At 45.1% G+C, this 25,810-nt stretch overlaps 1 protein-coding gene across 6 annotated transcripts in view; it reads right to left on the bottom strand.

The window, feature by feature from the left end:
* Nucleotides 1-194: 194 nt before the first annotated feature.
* The window catches only part of SETDB1 (SET domain bifurcated histone lysine methyltransferase 1), a 40,554-nt gene continuing 14,938 nt past the window's right edge, over nucleotides 195-25,810 (bottom strand). For 3 of the 6 annotated variants that reach the window (XM_031652662.1, XM_031652661.1, XM_031652659.1), the window contains exons 4-22: nucleotides 25,687-25,721; nucleotides 24,215-24,314; nucleotides 22,934-23,059; nucleotides 22,569-22,770; nucleotides 21,630-21,703; nucleotides 20,515-20,705; nucleotides 17,959-18,085; nucleotides 15,659-15,815; nucleotides 15,411-15,569; nucleotides 13,845-14,477; nucleotides 13,451-13,567; nucleotides 5,625-5,794; nucleotides 3,811-4,439; nucleotides 2,851-2,879; nucleotides 2,287-2,419; nucleotides 1,870-2,035; nucleotides 1,303-1,514; nucleotides 961-1,049; nucleotides 195-796 (exon numbers count right to left, since the gene is read on the bottom strand). In XM_031652662.1, the coding sequence (XP_031508522.1) occupies nucleotides 679-796; nucleotides 961-1,049; nucleotides 1,303-1,514; nucleotides 1,870-2,035; nucleotides 2,287-2,419; nucleotides 2,851-2,879; nucleotides 3,811-4,439; nucleotides 5,625-5,794; nucleotides 13,451-13,567; nucleotides 13,845-14,477; nucleotides 15,411-15,569; nucleotides 15,659-15,815; nucleotides 17,959-18,085; nucleotides 20,515-20,705; nucleotides 21,630-21,703; nucleotides 22,569-22,770; nucleotides 22,934-23,059; nucleotides 24,215-24,314; nucleotides 25,687-25,721 (3,467 nt within the window). In that variant the 3' untranslated portion in view covers nucleotides 195-678. Of the gene's footprint in view, nucleotides 797-960; nucleotides 1,050-1,302; nucleotides 1,515-1,831; nucleotides 2,036-2,286; nucleotides 2,420-2,850; nucleotides 2,880-3,810; nucleotides 4,440-5,624; nucleotides 5,795-13,450; nucleotides 13,568-13,844; nucleotides 14,478-15,410; nucleotides 15,570-15,658; nucleotides 15,816-17,958; nucleotides 18,086-20,514; nucleotides 20,706-21,629; nucleotides 21,704-22,568; nucleotides 22,771-22,933; nucleotides 23,060-24,214; nucleotides 24,315-25,686; nucleotides 25,722-25,810 lie in introns of those variants that run through there. The other 3 variants (XM_031652664.1, XM_031652663.1, XM_031652665.1) reach the window with 2 other exon arrangements.

Here is a 25,810-nt window from a genome sequence, read left to right as displayed (position 1 = left end):
TACTAAAAATACACACATTTAGCTGGGCGTGATGGCAGGCGCCTGTAATCCCAGCTACTTGGGAGGCTGAGGCAGGAGAATCCCTTGAACCTGGGAGGCAGAGGCTGCAGTGAGTCGACATAGCGCACTGCACTCCAGCCTGGGTGACAGAGCGAGAACTCCATCTAAAATAATTCACGTGCAAGAAGCAAAGGTAGACAAGATAGAATATTAATGACAGCAGCCCACGGGGGAGGATTGGGATAGTATCTCACTGAAAGATCCAGATTTGGGAGTATCGGGCTGAAAGAAACGAAATCACAACCTTAGTTTTATCATATTGTTAAAAGACTTTCAAGAAATAATACAAACTGGAGATAGTAGATACACAGGCTCCATTCTAAGAACAAAGTCTGTTAGAAGCAGGAACACTTGGACAAATGTGGGATGGGAGGGATGTCAGGCCTAGGTTAGAGTGGTGATCTCTCCCCACCCTTTAGGGCCTTTGGAGGTGGAGAAGGGATCCTGCCTGCTAGCACCACATTGGAAAGGATCATCTGGTCCAGAACCCCTATTTCTATCTACTAGGAGCTGGGGGTAGTAGCTAGACCAGAGACTTCGGGTCAGGGTTCAACAATCAGGAAGACCCAGTTCCTGAGGAAACGACAGTTCAAGAAGGGTTGGGAAGAAGGCTGTCCTCTAAAGAAGACGTCCTCTGCATTCAATGGCCCCACAGCAACAGAGCAGCTCCTTGCCTTCCACACTGCCCACCTCGTAGTTGTAGTCCCAAGTAAGTTCTGTCCCAGCCCGGATTCTTCTGAAGAGGAAGAAAAAGGATGGTGTGTGGCGAAGACAGCAGATAACCCAGGCCCTTGGGGTTACTGAATATGTAGGTGAAGTTGCATCATGAATGGAGGAGGGGCCCTTGGAACTTCAGTGGTCCTTGCCCCTCCCCAGTCATCCCCTTTCCTGACTCCTTACTTGCTGGCAAAGAAGGCCACCCAGGGGAAGCGAAGATCATGGGTATCCACGAAGACATTCTGGACAAACAGGTTGGGGCTGCAACTGTGCTGTTGGTTTAAGGACAGGATCAAATAAGAGCCAGGGAAACTGAATCTGGCTTTGCAGGGAGAGTGAGAGTTAGAAGAAAAATGCTGTCTGACCCTCCCCATTATAACAGATGCTTTTAAAGAAAGCTACCTCTTTAAGATCCTTTGAGATCAAGAGTTTATAACAAGAAAAGGTGGGCTTATAGAGTATGTTAAAAGAAATTTGAGGACTATGGGATAATCCAGCATCTAGAGGTGGGGAGAGGGGTCTCACGTTGAGGTAGCGGCCCAGGTTGCCTTCAAGCTTGGCATCGATGATGTAGCAAGACTCCTCGCCATCGTAGAATTGGCGTGTGTTCTTACGAACAGGTGCACTCTCCCCCTTGTCCACAGAGGCCATGTTGGTTGATTTAATTGCAATCCCATGGGTTGATTTAAGGGCAAAGCCTCGGGTTGACTTTACTGCCACTTGACGCTTCATTGGACCTGGACAGGAGGGAGAATGGGGTCAGGACCCATCCCAACTCACGAATGGACATTCTACCCCTGTTTCTCTCCCAACATTGCAGCTGAGAAACACCAATAAGCTGGAACTCAAAGATCCTAAGTGGCAGTTTTTTCCCAAGCATAATTAGATCTGAGGGGAAAAGAGTAGCAAACCGGAAATGAGAGAGGATGTGTCAAAGAATAGTTTAGCTCGGAGTCAGAAAGCCCTCCCAGAGATGCTCCAATTCTTAGGATCTGAATTTTTACCCGCTACTTCTTTAGCTTCCTTAAAAAATGCTCTATCCCAAGTTTCTTACTATTTCTTCCCACCACTCCCAACATTTTTCCAGGCTACCAGTCATGTTCTTCTTGTCCTCAAAGTCATCCCCTTCAGAGCCAGAGGAGATGGTCTGGATATCATCACTGTCAACCGCTGTAGCCGAAGTCTGACCAGCAGTGGGCTTTCGGCTGGTCCCACTTTCCCCCTCACTTTCTGTGCTGCTGGACAGTGTCAGGACATCCTGGGGAATCAGGAGGGTAAGAAGGAAGAGAAGTAAATGGGAAGGGCTCCTTAAAGTCCTTGCTGTTACCCATGGTCTAGCAGGAAGGGGCAATGGCAAGAGGAGGCTTAGATGCTGGATGAAAGAAAATAAGGCAGGAAGTCAAGGCTAAAGAAGTAGAAGGCCTAACAGTAATTATAGTGAAGGACTTGATGAGGTGACAATGGCCCGTGTTCCTTTATTAGACTCAGAAGCTTGAGAAGGTCACTTACATCAGGGTTGGACTGAGCAGAAGCCATGAGTCGTCGGCTTTGATGCATACTAGTCTTACTAGGTGGGCGGCGAAGTCCTTCAGGCTTCACGGGAGAAGGATTGTAACCGTAGTTTCGAGAGCTTTCAGTAACTCTGATGGGAGGGGAAGGAATGAGGCCAACAGGTTACTGGCTGTTTCTTAGGCTTCTAGCCTAGATTTGAGAGAAGGCAGATTTGGAAACAGGTCAAAAAGGCACTGGGCCGGATGCGGCAGCTAATGCCTGTAATCCCAGCAATTTGGGAGGCTGAGGATCCCCTTTGGGAGCATCGCTTGAGCCCAGGAGTTCAAGACCAGTTTGGGAAACATGGTGAAACCCCGTGTCTACAAAAAATAGAAAAACTAGCCACATGTGGTGGTGCACGCCTGTAGTCCCAGCTACTAGGGAGGCTGAGGTAGCAGAATCTCTTGAGCCTGGGAGGGGGAAGTTGCAATGAGCTGAGATTACGCCAATGCACTCAGCCTGGGTGACAAAGCAAGACTCTGTCTTAAAACAAAACAAAACAAATGAACAAAAGGCACTTACACTGACATCTTGTTTCGGTCGTCAGGGTCCTGGAAAAGAACAAGTGAAGGGTTAAATGCTTTCACAGCCTAAAGTTAACAAGTCCAATAATCAGACTTCAAATGACCTCCAAAGATAACATCAGCCAGTGACAGGTACACATTCTAAAGTGGGGTGGGTAAACCACTCTGCAACTTGACAGCAATCTTCACTACACTCTCTGGCTGGAGCCTTTAAGCCTTCTCAGTGATGGGGCTTAATGCTCATGGAAAATACCACGAGCAGGCTTACAACAACCAGGGACAGTTTTACCATCTGTAATGTGGAAAGCATCAACATCATCAAAGAGATACTTAAAATCAATTATTGTTTCTCTACTTTAGTACAAGTAAACAATGATGTGAATAACTTGAAACAGCATTTAACATTAAATCTTATGAATCTTTCATTTTGGAATTAATCAGATACTTGTCCACCCTCTACCACCAGGCATGTGGATTTTAAAATAATTTTTTTTTTGAGACAGTCTCGTTCTGTTACCCAGGCTGGAGTGCAGTGGTGCGATCTCGTCTCACTGCACCTCTGCCACCCGGGTTCAAGTGATTCTCCTGCCTCAGCCTCCCAAGTAGCTGGAAATACAGGCATGCGCCACCATGCCTGGCTAATTTTTGTATTTTTTAGTAGAGAGTTTCACCATGTTGGCCAGGATGGTCTCCAACTCCTGACCTTCAAGTTATCCACCTGCCTCGGCCTCCCAAAGTGTTGGGATTACAGGCGTGAGCCACCATGCCCGGCCAATAATTTGGTTCTTTAAACAAACACTAGGTATGTGCTAATTAGGGGGAGAGATAACAAGGTGGCCACAGAAATATCCATCAAGTAGAATAATCTACATGCAACGACTCATGGTGAGACTGCATTAAGTTTGTTACTGCACCAAAGTTAAAGCCATAGCTCTCAGAGTTTTCTGCCACTACTTACCTCTTTCTTGGCCTGCTTGATGTCTCCCTCATCCTTGATGCCTAGTCCTGAGGTAGAGGCCTTTTCAGCCTCCATTCGGCTTCCCCCAGCCCGGCCCTCCCCACCTTCATTAGTCTTAAAGGATGAATGGCTATCAGAGTCAGCAAAACCACCTTCACTGACACTATTGCAGCTCAACCATGAGGCCACCTTGTTCTTGGGTGTCTCTTCAGAGGAAGGTGGATTGCAGCCACCTACAGGGATTGGGGGAGGAACAGGAATATGTAGGGGTCCAAGATCTGGGGGGTGGGAGTCCTTGGAAGTTGTCTCAGAGAGTCCGTTCTCTTTCTGGCCCCGGGTCTGTCTCCGGGTAGCATAGCTCCGCCACACTGAACTGGTGCTGAAGTCCTCATCCTTACAGAAGTTATCATCTGAGCTATCATCATTGGACTCTTCAGGGTCCTCTGTACCGCTGTTGCCATCTTCCTGGTCCTTCAAGTCTACACCACTGCTGTCAGAGGAACAGGGGGCATCACTCTCATATCCTTCTTTGAAGTTCTCCACGCTCTCGATATGGTCCAGATTTGCAAAGTACTCATCACCCATTTCCAGACCCTCCTTGTCTGCAAAGTCATCTGTCAGGATTTTGCCTGAGAATGAAGAGAATTAAAGGCCTTCTAGGGTTATGGGGACCTATTAGTTTTTTTGTTTTTTTTTTTTCAGATGAAGTCTTGCTCTGTCACCTAGGCTGGAGTGCAGTGGTGCGATCTCGGCTCACTGCAACCTCTGCCTCCCAGGTTCGAGCAATTCTCCTGCCTTAGCCTCCTGATGGGACTACAGGTGCACACCACCACACCTGGCTAATTTTTTTTTGTATTTTTAGTAGAGACAGGGTTTCACCATGTTGGCCAGGTTGGTCTTGAACTCCTGACCTCAGGTGATCTGCCCGCCTCAGCCTCCCAGTGTTGGGATTACAGGTGTTAGCCACCGCACCCGGCCACGGGGACCTATTAGAAAGAATAAGGGTCATTCCATCAATACCCGCTCTACCAGCATATAGAGTCAAAAAGCCTCCATTCTGGTCTCTCATTTCTGTTTTTTTCTGTTTTTGAGTTAGAGTTTCACTTTTGTCACCCAGGCTGGAGGGCAGTGGTATGATCTCGGCTCACTGCAACCTCTGCCTCAAGGGTTCAAGTGATTCTCCTGCCTCAGCCTCCCAAGTAGCTGGGATTACAGGCGTCCACCACCACACCTGGCTAATTTTTATATTTTTAGTAGACATGGGGTTTCAACCATGTTGGCCAGGCTGGTCTCCAACTCCTGACCTCAGGTGATCCATCCACTTCGGCCTCCCAAAGTTTTGGGATTATAGGCGTAAGCCACCACGCCTGGCCCAGTGTTTCTTTGATAATACCTCCCTTTGTATCTTAACTATGATAAAGTATGGAGAACTTACTGTCATTTTAAATCTTGCCCTTTCTGTCTTTCCATTTCTTCTACTTTATCAAAAGAGTACTGGGCTATGCTAAAAGATCTCTGAGTGGAGTGACATGGAAGAAAATGATACACTGGACTCTATAATCATGTCTGTCCTCTGAAATATCACCATGTCCAAAATTTCATCCCTTTTCATTCTCTTCTTTGTGAAACACTTGTGGCCCTCTCTGGTCTAGCTAGACAGGTACATCACTCATCACGTTCTTTGTAGAAGTCCCTGGCCGCCTCTTACTCCAGTTCACATATCAAGCACTTTCTTCTTATGTTCAATTTGTCTCTGGTTCAATTCCCTACCATGTCCCAATCTCAGGAAACAACCCTTATATTTTATCACCAACCTGCATAAATACAGACAAAAGAGCCTTTGGCAATGTCATCCAAGCAGCGGATACCCCAGCCCTTGTTCTGTGTCTTGAACAGCTGTAGCCGAACTTGTAGTCCATGTTGTACCAACCGGTTTGTGCACATGTTTGGGTCACATTTGCAGCGTTTGTTACACTCATATACCCTGGGAGGAGGTTAGGATAAAATCAATCACGATATGATCACTAGAGCACAATAAATCCATAAAACTGTTGTAATTCTTAAGCTATTATCATTTATAATGTGTTGTAGATAAAGATTAAAAATTAGGTAATGATCTAAGCGAATGGATCTATTGAACTATCTATGCTCTTTGATTCATTTGGAAATATAGCCCAAGGAAAAAATTTAGAGGGTGGAGAAAGATTTAAAGATGTCTATAGCAATACAGCTCATAAAAGTGAATGCTAGAGTGCCTAACACCTGGAGAAAAGCTAAGCAAACTATAATGGGAATACAGATTACAGAGCCATTAAAATAAGCACTATATAGACTGTCAATTTATAGAAGTAGATAAAGACATGTGAGAATAAAGACAAAATAAAGATATGTGAGAAATTCCAGGTGAGGTTTCTTACTAATAACAGCAATAATAATAATAATAATAGTAATAATAAAAATAAATAAATGTGAGAAAAACAGAGGCCAACATAACACATACGAAAGGGAATAAAGAGATAGGAGGAATTGTGACTAATGTTCATGGTAAAGTTGATTTTCATTCTTTTATTCAGTAAACGTTTATTAAACACCAAGAGCTCTACCAAACACTGGAAACATAACAATGAAAAAGGTCATGGGCGTGGTGGCTCATGCCTGTAATCCCAACACTTTGGGAGGCCAATGTGGGCGGATCACGAGGTCAGGAGATTGAGACCATCCTGGCTAACACGGTAAAACCCTGTCTCTAATAAAAATAAAAAAATTAGCTGGGTGTGGTGGCATGCGTCTGTAGTCCCAGCTACTTGGGAGGCTGAGGCAGGAGAATTCCTTGAACGCAGGAGGCGGAGGTTGCAGTGAGCGGAAATCGCGCCACTACACTCCAACTCGGGAGACGGGGTGTGACTGTCTCAAAAAAAAAAGAAAAAGAAAAAGGGTCATAATTTCTACCCTCGGGCAGCTCATATTCTTTTTTTTTTGAGACAGAGTTTCGCTCTTGTTGCTCAGGCTGGAGTGCAATGGCGCGATCTCAGCTCACCACAACCTCTGCCTCCCGTGTTCAAGTCATTCTTCTGAATCAGCCTCCCAAGTAGCTGGGATTATTACAGGCATGCGCCACCATGCCTGGCTAATTTTGTATTTTTAGTAGAGTTGGGGTTTCTCCATGTTGATCAGGCTATTCTCGAATTCCCGACCTCACGTCATCTGCCTCCCTTGGCCAACCAAAGTGCTGGGATTACAGGCTTGAGCCACTGCGCCCGGCCCAGGGGAGCTCATATTCTATTTAATTTAAGAATTGGGGCCAGGCGCAGTGGCTCATGCCTGTAATCCCAGCTATTTAGGAGGCTGAGGTGAGAAGATCACTTGAGCCCAGGAGTTCGAGGTTGCAGTGAGCTATGATCACACCACTGCGCTCCAGCCTGAATGACAAAGCAAGTCCATCCCATCTCTGAAAAAGAAAAAAAATTTTAATTATTTTTAAACAACATTAAAGGTAATCAGAGGGATCTAGCACATACCAACATTAAAGGAAGATAACACAGTTATACTAAGAAAACTAATTGTTTCAGGTAACAATGTTTTTGCTCTATATGATTTGCCCAGTGTTAGAATTTTACTTATTTTCTTGGTATGCAAAATTGATGGGAGAAATTTACTTTTGGAAATGATTCAACAGCTCAGTTATTTCATGATTTTAGTCACATCCCTCCAGATAAAGATGGTAAGAGCAGCTTCTACTTAATAAGCATACGATTTGTGTTTGGCACTGTGTGAAAGCCTTATATATACATTTTCACATTCTCTCCTTAAAGCTATGCTAATACAGATGGTCTTTTTTCTTTTTGAGACACAGTCTCGCTTTGTCGCCCAACCTCTGCCTCCTGGGTTCAAGTGATTCTCCTGCCTCAGCCTCCCGAGTGGCTGGGATTACAGGTGCATGCCACCATACCCAGCTAATTTTTGTAATGGAGACAGAGTTTTACCATGTTGGCCAGGCTGGTCTTGAACTCCTGACCTCAAGTGATCCACCTGTTTTGGCCTCCAATTTTTTTTTTTTGAGACATGGTCTTGCTCTGTCACTGAGACTATAGTTCAGTGGCACAACCACAGCTCACTGCAGCCTTGACCTCCTGGGCTCAAGTAATCCTCCTGCCTCAGTCTCCTAAGTAGCTGGGACCACAGCTGCGTGCCACCTTGCCCAGTTAATTCTTAAATTTTTTTTGTACAGACGAGGTCTCATCACGTTGCCCAAGCAAATCTGGAACTACTGGACTCAAGCCATCCTCCCACCATGGCCTCCCAAAGTGGTGGGATTACAGGTGTGAGCCATCATGTCTAGCTTTTTTTTTTTTTTCTAACTTTAAAAAAGATTATTTCCCATGTCGGTAATCCTAGCACTTTGGGAGCGAGACTCCATAGCAAAAAAAAAAAAAAAAAAAAGGTTATTTCCTTGGTGGTCTAGTGGGTAGAGGGGAAAAAAAGATTATTGAAACCTAATATACACAGAGGAGAATACACATAAGTCTATAGATCAATGAATTTTACAAACTCAGCATACCATGTAACCTGCACCAGATCAAGAAACAACTTTGTTAGATCCTTTAAAACCCCACTGGGGACATGGCTTCCTTCATTATTTTGGGACTTAATTGGCCCTTTCAATTCAGAAACACAGACCCTTCAATTATGGGACACTTTCTGAATTATTTCACTGATGCTTTTCTCCTCCCTGTTCTGTTAATTATGTATCTTGATCACTAGGTTTAATAGTTCACGTGTTTATATATACCAATTAACCATGCTATACTCCACTCTTTTGTTGTCCTCCTCCTCTTTTAGAGATGAGTCACGCTCTGTCACCCCAGGCTAGTGTTTATGTTAATATCCTGTGTTTACAGTTGATCAAAAAAGATCAGCTCAGTAGGGGCAGGGCTGGAATTTGGACTCAGGTGTAATCATTACCACATGAAACCTTTACAGTAGCTATACTGAGTATCATTCCTTCATTCCCCAAAATTTAAGTGGTTACTTTTTTTTTTTTTTTTTTTTTGTGGCAGAGTCTAACTCTGTTGCCCAGGCCAGAGTGCAGTGGTGGGATCTTGGCTCACTGCAACCTCCACCTCTTGAGTTCAAGTGATTCTCCTGCCTCAGCCTCTGGAGTAGCTGGGATTACAGGCGCCCGCCACCATGCATGGCTAATTTTTGTATTTTTAGTACCGGGGGGGCGGTTTCAACATTTTGGTCAGGCTGGTCTCAAACTCCTGACCTCGTAATCCACCTGCCTGGGCCTCCCAAAGTGCTGGGATTACAGGTGTGAGCCACTGCGTCTGGCCAATTGTTTTTTTTTTTTTTAAAGACGAAGTCTCCTTCTGTCACCCAGGCTGAGTGCAATGATGCAATCTTGGCTCACTGCAACCTCCGCCTCCCAGGTTCAACTGATTCTCCTCAGCCTTCTGAGTAGCTGGCACTATAGGTGCGCGCCACCATGCCTGGCTAATTTTTTGTACTTTATTAGTAGAGACAGGGTTTCACCATGTTGGCTAGGCTGGTCTCGAACTCCTGACCTCAAATGATCTGCCCACCTTCGCCTCCCAAAGTGTTGGGATTACAGGTGTCAGCCACCGCACCTGGCCTAAGTGCTTACTATGTGCCAGGCATTGGGTAAACTGGTGATACAATGGTTAGCAAGACAGACAAAGAGACACATAAGACCCTTGCCTTCATGAAGGAGCTTATAACGGAAAAGAAGAAAAACACGTCAACAAAAGTTGTCATAAATGCTATAAAGAACACAAACATGGTGCTCAATGAGAGAATTAAGGGAGTAAAATGACCTAGTTTTAAACTGGTCAGGGAAGGTCTCTCTGAGGAGGTGACTTTACAGCTGAAAGCTCAAGGTTAAAGAAGATAGCCACACAAAGAAAAGTGGAAGGATGCCAAGAAGAGGGCACAGCATGTGCAAGTCTCCAGAGGCAGGCTGGAAAACACTGGTGGAACTGGATCCAGAAACTGAAAAATATCAGTGTGGTTGGAACGACTTTGGAGGGAGATAGGAAAGGGCCAGATATATAACCTAAGGTTAAGAGTCAGAATAAAATCCAAACAGCAGTGGGACTACATTATAGAGTTTTAAGCAGGGGAGTAACATATTATTTGTGATTATTTGAAAATATTTTTATGAAACATTTCAAACATGTAAAAAAGATATCAGGAACACTCATGTACCACCCAGCATTATCAAATCTAAACACTACTGTTAGATTCAAAATTTTGTTATTAAAACATACATTATACAGCAATGCAACTAAAGTTAACAACCGTCTATTCCTTTGTTTAGTTTGTAATCAGCAAAATTCATCCTATGATCTCCCCAGTAGTCTCGATCTCCTCTGAATGTATTCAGGCACCTCAGGTTTTCTATTAAACCGATTTTCCTGAAGTAGTTCCTGCAGCATCTGACCTGCTCTTGCAGTGTCTCTTCTCTACCCCTAGGTACACAGCTGTCAGCCTGGAAGCCTCTTTCACTGCACTGCCACCTGTCTTCCACTTTCCTGGCTTTCCCTCTCATTTTTGCAAATATTTCCAGAAACTTTCTGAGAAGGGGAATGATGAAAAACTTTGAGGTACTGCATGTCTAAAAAAATGTCTTTAGCCTACCGTAACACCAAATTGATAGTTTGCCCGAGTTAAAAATTCCAGGTTGGAAATAATTTTCCCTTAGAATTCTGAACAGATTCGTCAATTGCTATCTAGCTTCTAGTGTTACTTTCAGGGAAGGCTGAAGTCATTTCAAGTCTATTTTTTAATGTGTTCTGTGTCTCTTCTCTGGAAGCTTTTAGGATTTTTTTCCCCCTCAGTGTTCTGACATTTTATGATAATGTCTCTAAATGAGAATCTACCTTTATCCTTCATTATTTTGGGACCTAATTGGCCCTTTCAATTCAGAAACACAGACCCTTCAATTATGGGACACTTTCTGAATTATTTCACTGATGCTTTTCTCCTCGCTGTTTTGTTAATTATGTATCTTGATCACTAGGTTTATTAGTTCACGTGTTTATATATACCAATTTACCATGCTATACTCCACTCTTTTGTTGTCCTCCTCTTTTAGAGATGAGTCACGCTCTATCACCCCAGGCTAGAGTGTAGTGGCGTGATCATAGCTCATTGCAGCCTTGAACTACTGGGCTCAAGTGATTTTTCTGCCTCTGCCTCTCAAGTAGCTGGGACTACAGGCATGCACCCACTATGCCCGGCTAATTTTTAAAAAATTTAGGCCAGGCACAGTGGCTCACGCCTGTAATCCCAGCACTTTGAGAGGCTGGGGCGGGCGGATTATGAGGGCAGGAGATCGAGACCATCCTGGCTAACACAGTGAAACCTTGTCTCTACTAAAAATACAAAAAATTAGCCAGGCATGGTGGCGGGTGCCTGTAGTCCCAGCTACTTACTCGGGAGGCTGAAGCAAGAGAATGGCGTGAACCCGGGAGGCGGAGCTTGCAGTGAGCTGAGATCACGCCACTGCACTCCAGCCTGGGTGACAGAGCAAGACTCCATCTCAAAAAAAAAAAAAAAAAAAAAAATTTTATTTTTAAATTATTTATTTGAGACAGAGTCTTGCTGTGTTGCCCAGGATGGAGTGCAGTGGTGCAATCTCAGCTTACTATAACCTCTGCCTTCCAGGTCCAAGCGATTCTCCTGCCTCAGCCTCCCAGATAGCTGAGATTACAGGCGTGCGTGATCATGCCTGGCTAATTTTTGTATTTTTAGTACAGATGGGGTTTCACCAAGTTGACCAGGCTGGTCTTGAACTCCTGACCTCAGGTGATGCACCCACCTTGGCCTCCCAAAGTGTTGGGATTACAGGCGTGAGTCACTGTGCCTGGCCAACCATTTTTTTTTTGAGATGTAATTTCACTCTTCTTGCCCAGGCTGGAGTGCAATGGTGCGGTCTTGGCTCACTGCAACCTCCTCCTCCTGGGTTCAAGTGATTCTCCTGTGTCAGCCTCCCAAGTAGCTGGGCTTATAGGTGCTCGCCACCATCCCCGGCTAGTTTTTGTATTTTTAGTAGAGATGGGGTTTCACCATATTGACCAGGCTGGTCTTGAACTCCTGACATCAAGCAATCTGCCTGCCTCGGCCTCGCAAAGTGCTGGGATTACGTGAGCCACCACTCCTGGCCCCAACAATTTTTTTTTTTTAGACACAGGGTCTTACTATGTTGCCCAGTCTGGTCTCAAACTCCAGGCCTCAAGCAATCTTTCGGCCTTGCCCTCCTCAGTAGCTGTCCTCAAACTCATGCCGGTTCTACCTCCTCTGCTCAACCTTTAAATGTTGGCGGACCCAGGGCTTACTCCTGAGCCACCTTCTCTATTATCAACGTTGTGTCTAGGTGAACTCATCCAGGCTTTGAATATCATTCCTGTGCTGATGATTCCTAAATTTTTATATCCAACTCTTACACTTCTCTCCAGAAATCCCAGTGCCTTCTTGATGTTTCTACTTGGATTGCCTGACAGGCATTTTGGACTTAATATGGCCAAAACAAAAACTGAATTTCACTCAAACCTATTACTCCTTTGGTCTTCCATCTCAGTAAAAAGCACCAAAAACCACTTAGATGCTCAAGTCAAAAATTAGGAATTGTCTTTGCTTCTACTTTTTCCCCCGACTCCACAATCTATCCAATTCTGTAGATCTACCTATTAATGCATCCCAAATCTATCCTTCTTACCTCTACTGTCACCTCCATTCTATTGCAAGCCATAGCTACAACCATGTCTTTCTCTGCTATACTCCTATAATGATCTCCTAATTGGTCTTCCAAGATCTACTTTCGCCATCCTAAGACCTATGATCTACAAAGAAGCCAGAGTAATCTGAAAAAGGTAGGTCATATCACTTGGCTGCTTAAAATTCTCTAAGAGCACCATGAATTTGATTCTAACTTTTCTTTTTTCTTTCTTTTTTTTTTTTTAAGGTGGAGTCTCGCTCTTGCCACCCAGACTGGAGTGCACTGGCACGATCTCGGCTCACTGCAACCTCTGCCTCCTGGGTTCAAGCGATTCTCCTGCCTCACTCTCCCTAGTAGCTGGGACTACAGGCGCCCGCCACCACACCTGGCTAATTTTTGTATTTTTAGTAGAGACAGGCTTTCACCATGTTGGCCAGGCTGGTCTCAAACTCCTGACCTCAGGTGATCCACCTACCTCGGCAACCGAAAGTGCTGGGATTACAGGTGTGAGCCACTGTATCAGCCTGATTCTAACTTTTTTCATTCTGGTTTATAAAGCCCTATGTAATCAAGTCCCTGCCTACTTCTCTCTGAACACATCACTTACAAGAGTAAATCATAATCTGTTAAGACATTCATTTAGCTATGAAATTAAGATAATCTTTTTTTGCAACAGAAAATTGCTAGACGCTATTCAATCATCCTATGTCTTCATTTCAAGGAAAGCCCAAGAAAAAAAGTGTTTGAGAAGTCAGGAAATAAGATCTAATTAATAAAATGCCTCTTCTGGTATTCTATTTTTGGTTCCAATTTTTAGATTTCTGATGATTTCTATAAGCAGAGAAAAACAAGAACATGCTCCTCAGTCTCTCTGAGGTATTGTGCTATTCCCTGACCACTTACCCTGTGGGTAGACACTCTTCTAGTCTCTTGTACTGGTAGCCAGAGTTAGGGTTGATTTGGCCTCCTGGGGTACAGGCTGTAGCCTGGATAGTTAGTTGATGGCAGGCACACTTGGACCTATATGACAGAGAGAAATAAAGGAAAGGAGCGGGGGGATCAGAGAACAAAATAACACAATACACATGTACCCAGGGTTGCTCAGTGTGGCCATGTCAGACTCCAGTCTCCCTACCTCATAGCTTTCATGGAGGCCTTATAGCAGGAGTTCCAGGTGAGGGAGGAGGTAAAGGAAGATGGGGAAAGCAGTACAGATACAAGGGAAAGGAAGAGGTAAAAAGGAAGACAACCATAACAAAGTTGGAAGCAGGGGCAGCAATTCTCCCCACCAACTCACTTGTCCCGACACCCATCCTTGCAGTCACAGCCAACCAGAAATTCAGGGCCTGTGTTAATGAAAACACCCTTGCCCGGGATACGTTCCTTGCTGTAGGCCACCTGGGGTGGAGGCGTTGTGTCAATCTCATTGACACAGGATAGGGGAACATCTTCCTTCCCATAGGTGATGTCCAAAATATAGTAAAAAGGCTTATAGGGCTGAAACTTTCGGTCCACAAGAACATATGGATCCAAACAGAACATCTCCAGGAAGAGGAAGTCACAGCCAGTCTCGAAAAGGTAGCGTTCAATCTCCTGCATTGTCCGAAGGCAAAGACCACAAGGTGTCTTATAGATAACATGAAAGCCCATCTTGCGGTTAACTCGACGCCGGGCTGTCATCCTCCGGAAGTCATACAGTAATGGAACCAGCAGAGGGTTCTTGCCCCGGTACTGCTCATTCCTCATAGGTCTGACTCGAGACAGACAGGTATAGCTGCAGACATGAGGTAAGTAGAAAAGCTTCTCCATGGGAGCACGGTAGGAGGGCTCTGCTGGGGCCCGCTCCAGCATGCCATGGAAGGCTGGGGGTGCTGGAGGGGCTGGGGGTGCTGAGGGTGCTGGGGCAGAGGCTGTGGAGCCTAAAGGTGATCTGCAAATGAGATACAAGTGATCAGATCAGAAGGCAACAGGACCTCTGTTGTATAATTAACCCTCCAGGTAGCTAAGCTATTTCTCTCATCTTTCAAGCAGCTGTGCTCCTGAAGCTAAAGATGATTCAAGAAAGATCTTCCCTTGCCCTATCAAAGCTGGACAACGAAAATCCCTGGTTACTCTTCACTGACTGATAACATCTCTATTTCTTTTTTTTTTTTGAGATGGAGGTTTGCTCTTTTTGCCCAGGCTGGAGTACAACGGCATGATCTCGGCTCACCGCAACCTCTGCCTCCCGGGTTCAAGCAATTCTCCTGCTTCAGCCTCCCGAGTAGCTGGGATTACAGGCATGCGCCACCACGCCCGGCTAATTTTGTACTTTTTAGTAGAGACAGGGTTTCTCCATGTTGACCAAGCTGGTCTCCTGACCTCAGGTGATCCGCCCGCCTCGGCCTCCCAAAGTGCTGGGATTACAGGCATGAGCTACTACTGCGCCTGGCCTAACATCTCTATTTCAACAGTATACCTTTTCCTAAAATGTATTTGCCTGTGAATTACGGAAGTAGAGTCCAGTCTTCTACCAATATATTTTTTGTCTGCTGTGTGTTCCAGAAATGTCCTTACTAACTCCCAGGATTCAAGGAAAGAGGCTGTGGTGTTTCCTTTCTATTTTAGCAATGATGGAACCATGTTCAACAAGAAGTTTTAACAAATGGCTTTCTGATGATACCACATTTCCAAGCACCCAGCTTCCGATTCAATTATTCTTACTTTCTATTTCTTAGAAACTTCTATGGGTAAAGCTTCCTTTTCAAGTCCAAACTCCTCACCATCATAAACTTAAACTAAGCCCTTCAGAGCCAAGGAACCTTCCCCTACACAGTGACCACTCATTGCTATCCTGCCTACAGAGAGCCTCAGATTTTCTCACCTATACGTCTGGTTGATCCCAGGTTTCCCACCAGAGACATTTTCACTGAGTGCAGGAGACGTAGGGGAGGAATGACCAGAGCCCACAGATCCTGGTCGGAAGGATGTGCTCTTTTTGGCTACCTGCTTCCGTGACTGGGCAAGCTGGCTTTCCAAGCTTCTAGGAGATCAGAGAAGAGGGCGTATAGTAAGGGATGTGGAAAATATAATATGAAAGAAACTGAAGAAAAAAGAAAGAATAACACTTACTCACTGTCACCTGCTTGGGGAGATAGAGGTGGAGCAGGTGGGAAAGGTGGGGCAGGTGGAGCTGTAGGCTGTGGGGGTTCCACTGGCTTGAACTGGGTTCCAGTACCGGTCAGATCCTGTGTGTACTGGACAACAGGGCCTTTGCTCCTCACAGCACCTATAGGAAAAAGGAATTGATCACTGAGAAGATGATAGCTATGATGCTTGTATTCAGTCACACATCTGATCCTTAACTTATACAACATAAAAAGGCAGCAATGGCTGGGCGCAGTGGCTCATGCCTGTAATCCCAGCAGTTTGGGAGGTCGAGGCAGGAGGGTTGCTTGAGGTCATGAGTTTGATACCAGCCTGGCCAACATGGTGAAACCCTGTCTCTACTAAAAATACAAAAATTAGATGGGCATAGTGGTGCACATCTGTAATTCCAGCTGCTCAGGAGGTGCATGACAATCACTTGAAACCAGGAGGTGGAAGTTGCAGTGAGGCGAGATCACGTCACTGCACTCCAGCCTGGGCAACAAAACAAGAATTTGTCTCAAAAAAACAAAAAACAAAAAAAAACAAAAAAGCAATGGACACATTCTGAGTAAGTGCTTAGACTCTCAGTTCCTATTATTGACTGGCATGGATGCTGGCATATGTTGTTTTGACTTAGATAATACTTTTTTTATTAACGTGAAAGCAAGTTTATTAAGAAAGTAAAGGAATAAAAGAAGAGCGGTCGGGCGCAGTGGCTCACGCCTTTAGTCCCAGCACTTTGGGAGGCTGAGGCGGGCGGATCACCTGAGGTCAGGAGTTCAAGACCAGCCTGGCCAACATGGAGAAATCCTGTCTCTACTAAAAATACAAAACTTAGCCGGGCATGGTGGCAGGTGCTTGTAACCCTAGTTACTTGGGAGGCTGAGGCAGGAGAATTGCTGGAACCCGGGAGGCGGAGGTTGCAGTGAGCTAAGATGGTGCCAGTGCACTCCAGCCTGGGTGAAAGAACCAGATTCCATCTCAAAAAAAAAAAAAAAAATTGCTACTCCATCGGCAGAGTAGCCTCTTTTTTTTTCTTTTTATAGACAATGTTCCACTTTGTTACTCAGGCTGGAGTGCAGTGGTCTGACCTTAGCTCATTGTAACCTCGAAATCCTGGGCTTCAAGTAATCCTCCTGCCTCAGCCTCCAGAGTAGCTAACACTACAGGTGCACAATACCACACTCAAGCTTTTTTCTTTTTCTTTTTTTCTTAGAGATAGAGTCTTTCTATGTTGCCCAGACTGATCTCCAACTCCTGGCCTCAAGTGATCCTCTCACCTCCGCCTCCCAAAGTGCTGAGACTACAGACATGAGCCACCATGCTGGGCCTTAGATAAGACTTTATATCTTCCTATCTCAGATGATTTACCTGATTAATTATGACATACTTTGGGGGAATATTTTCAGAAATATATTCTTTAACCAATTAATTTTGGCAGGAAAAATCAACCAGAAAGTATGACAGTAATATTAAAAAAGAAAACCAAATCTGCTTTTTGTTTCTGAGACAGGGTCTCATGCTGTCACCTAGGCTGGAGTGCGGTGGCACGATCTAGCTCACTGCAACCTTGACCTCCTAGCTTCAATTGATCCTCCCACCTCAACTTCTTGAGTAGCTTGGACTACAGCTTAATGCCACTGTACCCAGCTAATTTTTGTGTTTTTTGAAGAAACAGGGTTTCACCATGTTGCCCAGGCTGGTCTTGAATTCCTGAGCTCAAGCTAACCGCCTACCTGTCTCAGCCTCCTAAAGCGTTGGGATTATAGCTGTGAGCCACTGTGCCTGGCCAGGTCTGGGTTTTAAAGAAAACTGACTATATGCTGGATGTGGTAGCTCATGCTTGTAATCCTAGCACTTTGGCCAGCCAAAGCAGGTAGACAGCTTGAGCCCAGGAGTTCAAGACCAGCCTGGGCAACATATCAAGCCCCTGAGTCTTTTAAAAAAAAAAAAAAAAGAAAGAAAGAAAGAAAAAGAAAACTAACCATAGATAACACACAAAACTGACAATCTCATGTGGATAACAGAGGGTAACTACTATCACCCTAACTTAAAGCCAACTGTTTCAGATATTTTTGTGGTTGTTTAGAACAAATTAGAGCCACAGCATGTGGACGCAGCAGCACAAATTGATCACCACGATTGGAAACAACTCAGGGCACATATCCTGTTTCCAATGAGTAAGCAGTGTAACCGTGGTAAACAAAGGATAGCCATTCTATATAATCTCCTTTGCTGATTGGCCTGTTTCTTCCTTCCTCCAGGTATCTTTCAGGACATACCCATATTTGGACGTGTCCTGAGCTGTCCTTGCTTCTTCTCCAGTGCAGAGGCTGAGGATGTTTTCATGCTGAACATGGGCTCCAGCCGTGTAGAGCCTCGATAGATCCACTCACATCTTTTGTCATCCTGGGGAATTGAGAGAATAGAAGAATAAAGGGAAATAGCTTAAAGCCTAGAATCTATCCTGTCCTGTGTAGAGGATATATACCATGTGTCACCTCTCGGAAACCTCCCTGATGAGCCTTAAATTCCTTATCTAGGCTGAGCACAGTGGCTCATGCCTGTAGCTTGTAATCCCAGCACTTTGGGAGGCTGAGGCAGGCGGATCACCTGAGGTCAGGAGTTCAAGACCAGCCTGACCAACATGGAGAAACCCTGTCTCTACTCAAAATACAAAATCAGCCCAGTGTGGTGGCACATGCCTGTAATCACAGCTACTTGGGAGGCTGAGGCAGAATTGCTTGAACCAGGGAGGTGGAGGCTGTGGTGAGCTGAGATTGCACCATTGTACTCCAGCCTGGGCAACAAGAGTGAAACTCCATCGACGCACCCCCCCAAAAATTCTTTATCTACTTAATAAAGTACGTGCCAGGCTCCATGGTGGGTATCAGGTACACAACAATGAAAAATATATACTCCTTGTTTAAGGAATTACAGGAGCAACAGGTATCTATACTGAGTATAAGAGGTGTGACAGCTGGGCACAATAGCTCACACCTATAATCCTGGTACGTTGGGAGGATGAGGCAGACAGACTGCTTGAGCTCAGGAGTTCGAGACCAGTCTGGGCAACATGGCGAAACCCGTCTCTACTAAAAATACAAAAATCAGTCAGGTGTGGTGGCATGCACTTGTAGTCACAGCTACTTGGGAGGCTGATGTGAGAGGGCCACTTGAACCCTGGAGGTTGAGGCTGCAGTGAGCTGTGACTGCACCACTGCACTCCAGCCTGGGTGGCAGAGTGAGACTCTATCTCAAAACAAAACAAAACAAAACAAAAAACAGGCCAGGTCAGGTGTGATGGCTCATGCCTGTAATCCCAGCACAGGAGGGCCAGTGGGTGGTCCACTTGAGGTCGGAGTTAGGGACCCCCAGCCGCCCAACATGGGTGAAACCCTCGTCTCTACTAAATACAAAGGCTAGCCGTCCCGAAAGCTGCTCTGGGGGCTGAGACAGGAGAATCACTTGCCCCAAACCCAGAAGTGAGGAGGATGCAGTGAGCAGAGATCGTGCCACTTGCCAGCCTAGGCAACAAGGTGAAACTCCATCTAAAAACAAATAAAACAAAACAAACAAAACAAAACCCGCAAACAAAAAGCATGATAAGGATCATAACGCCTTAGGAGTAACGGGCTGAGGTAGCACCAAGGAAGAACATAATTCCTAACACTGAGGAAATTTCTTTAGAAGCTACTCTGGGCACCTCCTGATCTATTGGGTAGCCCTGTTCATACCAAGGCAAGTAGCAGTATTAAAGAAGTGTTTTTTTTTTTTTTTTGAGGCAAGTCTCGCTCTGTGGCCGGGCTGGAGTGCAGTGGCGGATCTCAGCTCACAAGCTCCATGCTCACGGAGTTCACGCCATTCTCCTGCCTCAGCCTCCCGAGTAGCTGGGACTACCAGGCGCCATGCACTCGCCCCAGCTAGTTTTTTTTGTATTTTTTTGGTAAGGAGCCGGGGTTTCACTGTGTTAGCCAGGGTGGTCTCGATCTCCTGACCTCGTGATCCGCCTGTCACCGGCCTGGCCTCCCAAAGTGCTGGGATTACAGCTTGAGCCACCGCCCGGCCTTAAAATGTTCTGGGGCCAGGCTTGCGGTGGCTCATGCAATCCCAACATTTTGGGAAGGCTGAGAGGCAGATCATGAGGTCAGGAGATGAGACCATCCCTGGCTAGCACAGTGAAACTCGTCTCTACCTAATTCTAAAAATTAGCCAGACATGGTGGCAGGTGCCTGTAGTCCCAGCTACTCAGGAGGCTGAGGCAGGAGAATGGCATGAACCCGGTAGGCAGAGCTTGCAGTGAGCCGAGATCGTGCCACTGCACTCCAGCCTGGGCGAAAGAGCGAGACCCCGTCTCCAAAAAAAAAAAAAAAAAAGTTTTTAAAACTTTTAAAAATAAGAAATATGATTCTAAGATGGGAGAGAGAAGGGAGAAAAGGATGAGTACAAAATATTTAAGAGTTAAAATGAACTTTGAAAGATAATCAGGACTCCTTGATACCTCTTCTTCGTCCCACTATCCTACTAAAACCTTAACCCTGGAAAAATGGAAATGGCTGCCTTCTCTGTACCTACACACAATGTGAATACTCCTAAAGAAAAAAATAAATAAATCAAAACCATGCAGATTAGTATCATAATTCCGGTAATTTATTTTCAACAATGACCCACAGAGGAACAACAAAAAGGGCAAAGTAAAATTTGACCAAAAACAGTGAGAACACATAGGAGGATAAGAAAGAGGAAGGCTATGGAATAGCTATAAAACCATTGTCATTACTGCTACTTAAGTCCCCCCGACCAACTTCTGCCTCCAAAATTCTAGGGAAAAACAGTACCAGGAAGAGGATCCTGACTAGGCTGCCATCCACCTCCTCAACTCGGGACTTCCACCATGTGCCTTCCCACTCAGTCTTGATAAGCTGGCCACTCTTGAGCAGTACCATGGGGCGGTTGGGGTAGGCAGTTACATACTCCTCTATGAAGTCACGGCAGGAGATGTCTTCTATGTCCTCCCAAGTCTTTTTCACTGTTTCAAGGAAGAAGTAGAACTGAGAGGGCAGGTAGGACATGTCTTGATAGGGAAAAGGGTTGGCCAGGAGACATTTTATACTTTTTAAGTTGAAAAGGAAAGAAAAAGTAAAATCAGAACCTCGAGGGACGCAAAGCCAAGACCACCTAAGTAATAAACCTAATGTACAAATTGCACATACTTACAAATCAAGTAAATACTAAATAAGTCATGTACAATATAGGTGATTCACTTATTTTATACAAATGGATGCTTCTCCTTTGGAAAATTCAAGTGGAAATTCTTGCTCACTTGTTGATAAGTCTAATGGTAAATTTAAAAAGATCAGGTGGCACCATGAAATGAAAAAATTAGTCCTTCCTTCTCATTCTCTATCAGGTTTTTAAGAGACTCAGAATATGTTTACTGTCATGTTATGTGTAAACAGAAGTGTTAGTTGATTCTTCTGCAGTTAAAAATGATTATTTCCATAGAAGTCTGCTCCCAAGCCAGGGTAACAAATATAGAGGACACTATGATGTTCCATCTAACACAGCTTCTGTGGAAAGCATTATGCAGACTACATTTATACAAACGTTAGGTGCAGCATGACACTAGGAAAGAAGTAATACCTTTTTCAACCTAACTCACTTAGAAATGAAACTGAAGCACATCTATAACATGAGCAGTCTACTCAAGGTCATTCATGATCTTCTAGTGACTCACTCTTTGGCTACAAAGACCCAGTCCTAGAGATGAACAATACAACTGTATCTCTTTTGGGCGCAAACTGTCCTTTGGGAGCAAAGGACATCAACCAAATTTATGCTCTTTGAGACTGAAGTACCAAAAACACCTAGGGCTTTTCAACTGGACGTCCTAAGAAGACATATCAGGTAGAGGAGGAAAAACTGAGCTAAGGAATAAGGGAGAAACACTCACGTGGCCGGCAAATGGGATACAGTTCAGACTGTGTGACATAGGAAGCATAGCCATCATCAAAGAAAATGAGAAACCTGTAAAAGAAGAGTGACAGTAGAAAGATCTGGGGGTTATGATATTTAACATGATCCGCAGAAATTATTTATCATAGCTTCTACTTCTCTGGATCACAACAGGATGCACTCCAGGGAAGACATTCCAGTCTACTACTTTCTTCCTGTTTTTCTTTCTTCCCAACTTGAGAGTTAGGAGTTCTCCCTTAATTTAACCAATGCCTCCCTACTTTTTCAAAAAACACATATACATTTAAGTATTTTTGAGACGGAGTCTCCTTCTGTCGCCCAGGCTGGGGTGCAGTGGTGCAATCTTGGCTCATGGCAACCACTGCCTCCCAGGTTCATGCGATTCTCCTGCCTCAGCCTCCCAAGTAGCTGGGATTACAGCCATGCGCCACCACACCCAGCTAATTTTTGTATTTTTAGTAGAGACAGGGTTTCACCAGTTGGGCAAGCTGGTCTCGAACTCCTGACCTCAAGTGATTCACTTGCCTTGGCCTCCCAAAGGGCTAGGATTACAGGCATGAGACATTGGGCCCAGCCAAAAAACATATATTCTTTTTCCTCTCTCAGATTCCTATGCTGCTAATAACCATTTAGTCTCCATCTCTTTCTTCTGTGTGAATCCCCTATTCCCCTTATCATTAATCCTCGTTATTCTCTTCCTAGTTTTCTCTTTGAGGAAAGAAAAGGAAAAAAACAAAAAAGGAGAAAGAGGAAGAAAGAATCACCCACATGACTCCTGTGATAAAGAAAGAGTAAGGGTTTCAGTCCACTAAGGACTAAGAAGACAAAAGCTAATTGTGAGATCTGGTCTATGGCACGAACAGGGCAGGTGCTGTGCTCCCAGCCTCTACCCCTTTACAGTCCTCTGTCCAGGTACCTGAGCTTGTTTTTGACGTTTGGTGTCTCAGCTACAATGCCAGCATAGAGCCAGACCTGATTCCCATCTTTGTATTTGGCGACCACCCGACTGCCCACAAACAGCTTGTCAGCAGGAGGGTGGTAATCATAGGCAATATGGTTCCCCGACAGTAGACTCTTTCCTTTGTTGTCAAATTTCACCTTGTATTTCTTCCCCGGCCCTGAGTAAAAGGGAAAGATAAATTTTTTCAAAAACTGCCAGTTTCTGTATAAATCCAGGCTGCTACGTGAGAGACAAATGGGAAGGTTATGGAGAAAAGAAACAATCAGCAGTGGAGGGTGCAGGTTGCCTTTCAGGAGTGGTTCCTCCAAGTCTGCACATACCAACTGTCTGGATGGCAATAAGGGTGCCTTTGTGCCATGTCTTAGTTCTTTTCTTGCCCAGAATTCGCATGCTGACTATCAGGTCACCATCTTTGCTTAGTTCTCCAGACATCTGACTCAAGGTTCCTATAGAAGAAGCAAAGTTATTCTAAAGAGTTATGACATAGATTGGGTAGAGAACAAGAAGGTAAAGAGGGTAGTATGGTAATTAGGGAAAGTGGGGTAATTTTTTTTTTTTTTTTGAGAAGGAGTCTCGCTCTGTCCCCAGGCGGGAGTGCAGTGGTGCGATCTTGGCTCATTGGAACCTCTGCCTCCCAGATTCCAGCGATTCTCCTGCCTTAGCCTCCCGAGGAGCTGGGCCTACAGGCACGCACCACCATGTCCAGCTAATTTCTGTATTTTTAGTAGAGATGGGGTTTCACCATGTTAGCCAGAATGGTCTCTATCTTTTGACCTCATGATCCGCCTGCCTTAGTCTCCCAAAGTGCTCGGATTACAGGCATGAGCCCACTGTGCCTGGCCCATCTGGAGAATTTTTTTTTTTTTTTTGTTTTTTTTTTTTTTTTTTTTACCGGGATCTCGCTGTGTCCACCCGGGGGGAGGGCAGTGGCCGGGTCTCAGCTCACTGCAAGCTCCGCCTTCTTGGGTTTTTACGCCATTCTCCTGCCTCAGCCTCCCGAGTAGCCGGGACTACAGGCGCCCACCACCTCGCCCGGCTAGTTTTTTGTATTTTTTTTTTAGTAGAGATGGGGTTTCACCGTGTTAGCCAGGATGGTCTCGAACTCCTGACCTCGTGATCCGCCCGTCTCGGCCTCCCAAAGTGCTGGGATTACAGGCTTGAGCCACCGCGCCCGGCCCCATCTGGAGAATTTTTAAACATTTTTTTTTTTTACAGATGGGGTTTCACTATGATGCCGAGGCTGGTCTTTAATGCTGGGCCTCAAGTGATCCTCCTGCGCCTCCCAAAGCTGCTGGAATTATAGATGTGAGCCACCACACCTGGCCTCAAACCTTTTTTTAACAAGAGTCTGAGTGATTCTCTTCTCCCTAATCTCCATCTGGAAGTAGTCATGAGGATGGAAACGGTCTAAATGTAGGATGCTAAAGAGGTATTGAGATAAAACCATCACAGACTGGAAAATCACCATCCATGTAATTGGGATTTCATAACTACTAAGGATAATGAGTCTGGCATGTCACAATTAGCAGACATGAGACTTAAGATGAAATCTCTGTAAGAATTCACCTCCCATCTGTACCCAGGTATTTCTTGACCCTAACCTTTATGCAGATCCTGGGAACTGCTCTTCTTGTTGACAGCATCCATGAACTTCTGAACATCTTGAGCTGACTTTCTTAAGGCAGCCATAGCTTCACGGAGCTACAGAAAAGGGGATGAGGAAAACAAGTTTTGAAACAGTAGCAAGGGTTACAAATAACTTCAGAATAAGAAACACCTTGTATTTCACAGAACAAAATGGAGTGAGTTGAATGAGTTATGTTTAGAAGCTTATGGTTACTTTATCGGGCAAAGCTGCCCTTTCTTTTTTTTTTTTGAGATGGAGTTTAGCTCTTGTTGCTCAGGCTGGAGTGCAATGGCACGATTTTGGCTCACCATAACCTCCACTTCCCAGGTTCAAGTGATTCTCCTGCCTCAGCCTTCCAAGTAGCTGGAATTACAGGTATGCGCCACCATGTCCAGCTAGTATTTTGTATTATTATTTTTTTTGAGATGGAGTCTGGCTCTGTTGCCCAACCTGGAGTGCAGTGGCACAGTCTCGGCTCACCGCAACCTCTGCCTTTCGGGTTCAAGTGACTCACCTGCCTCAACCTCCAAAGTAGCTGGGATTACAGGCACGTGCCACCATGCCCAACTAATTTTAGTGCTTTTAGTAGAGACAGGGTTTCACTATGTTAGCCAGGCTGGTCTCGAACTCCTGACCTCGTGTTCTACCTGCCTCAACCTCCCAAAGTCCTGGGATGACAGGTGTGAGCCACTGTGCCCGGCCTAATTTTGTATTTTAAGTAGAGACGGGGTTTCTCCATGGTTAGGCTGCTCTCGAACTGTCAACCTAAGGTGATCCACCTGCCTCGGCCTCCCAAAGTGCTGGGATTACAGGCGTGAGCCACCATGCCTGGCCTCTTTTTTTTTTTTTTCCTGAGACAGAGTCTTGCTCTGTCACCCAGGCTGGAGTGCAGTGGTACGATCACAGCTTATTGCAACCTCTGCCTCCTGGGTTCCACTGATTCTCCTGTCTCAGCCTCCCAAGTAGCTGGGATTACAGGCATGCACCACCACACTCAGCTAATTTTTGTATTTTTTTAGTAGAGACAGGGTTTCGCCATGTTGGCCAGGCTGGTCTCAAACTCCTGACCTCAGGTGATCTGCCCACCTGGGTCTCCCAAAGTGCTGGGATTACAGGCGTGAGCCAACGCCCCCAGCCCAAAGCTGCCCTTGCTTAGAAACCCAGTTCAAAAATCAACGTTTCAATGTTAGGAAGCTTTTCTTGATTAATTTACCTAGTAAACACTGCTAAATCCTACTTTCATACAACACTCCTTTCTAGTGAAAACATTTCCTGCTGACCTCTTTTTGAATTCTTACAACACCAGTTAGAGGACTGCAACGCAAAGGGCTGATCACAGGGTGAATGATTAGATATTGACAGCTAAAGTGATTGAATGGTTAGGCCAGAAAATTCTCCTATTTTCATATTCTTATCTCTCACCGTTCCCTTACCATCCTAACTTACCTTCTGGTCTTTTGGAGTTCGGCTCCCAGCATCACCTATGGACGAGAAGAATTCTAATGAGTGTAAGAGACTTACAGGAACTTCTGGGAAATTAAGAACTAACTTACTCAAAAGCATTATTATG

Source organism: Papio anubis, chromosome 1 (assembly GCF_008728515.1).
Source record: "Papio anubis isolate 15944 chromosome 1, Panubis1.0, whole genome shotgun sequence".
In the NCBI taxonomy this organism is placed as follows: Eukaryota; Metazoa; Chordata; class Mammalia; order Primates; family Cercopithecidae; genus Papio; species Papio anubis.
This window is presented reverse-complemented; position numbering and strand designations above follow the sequence as displayed.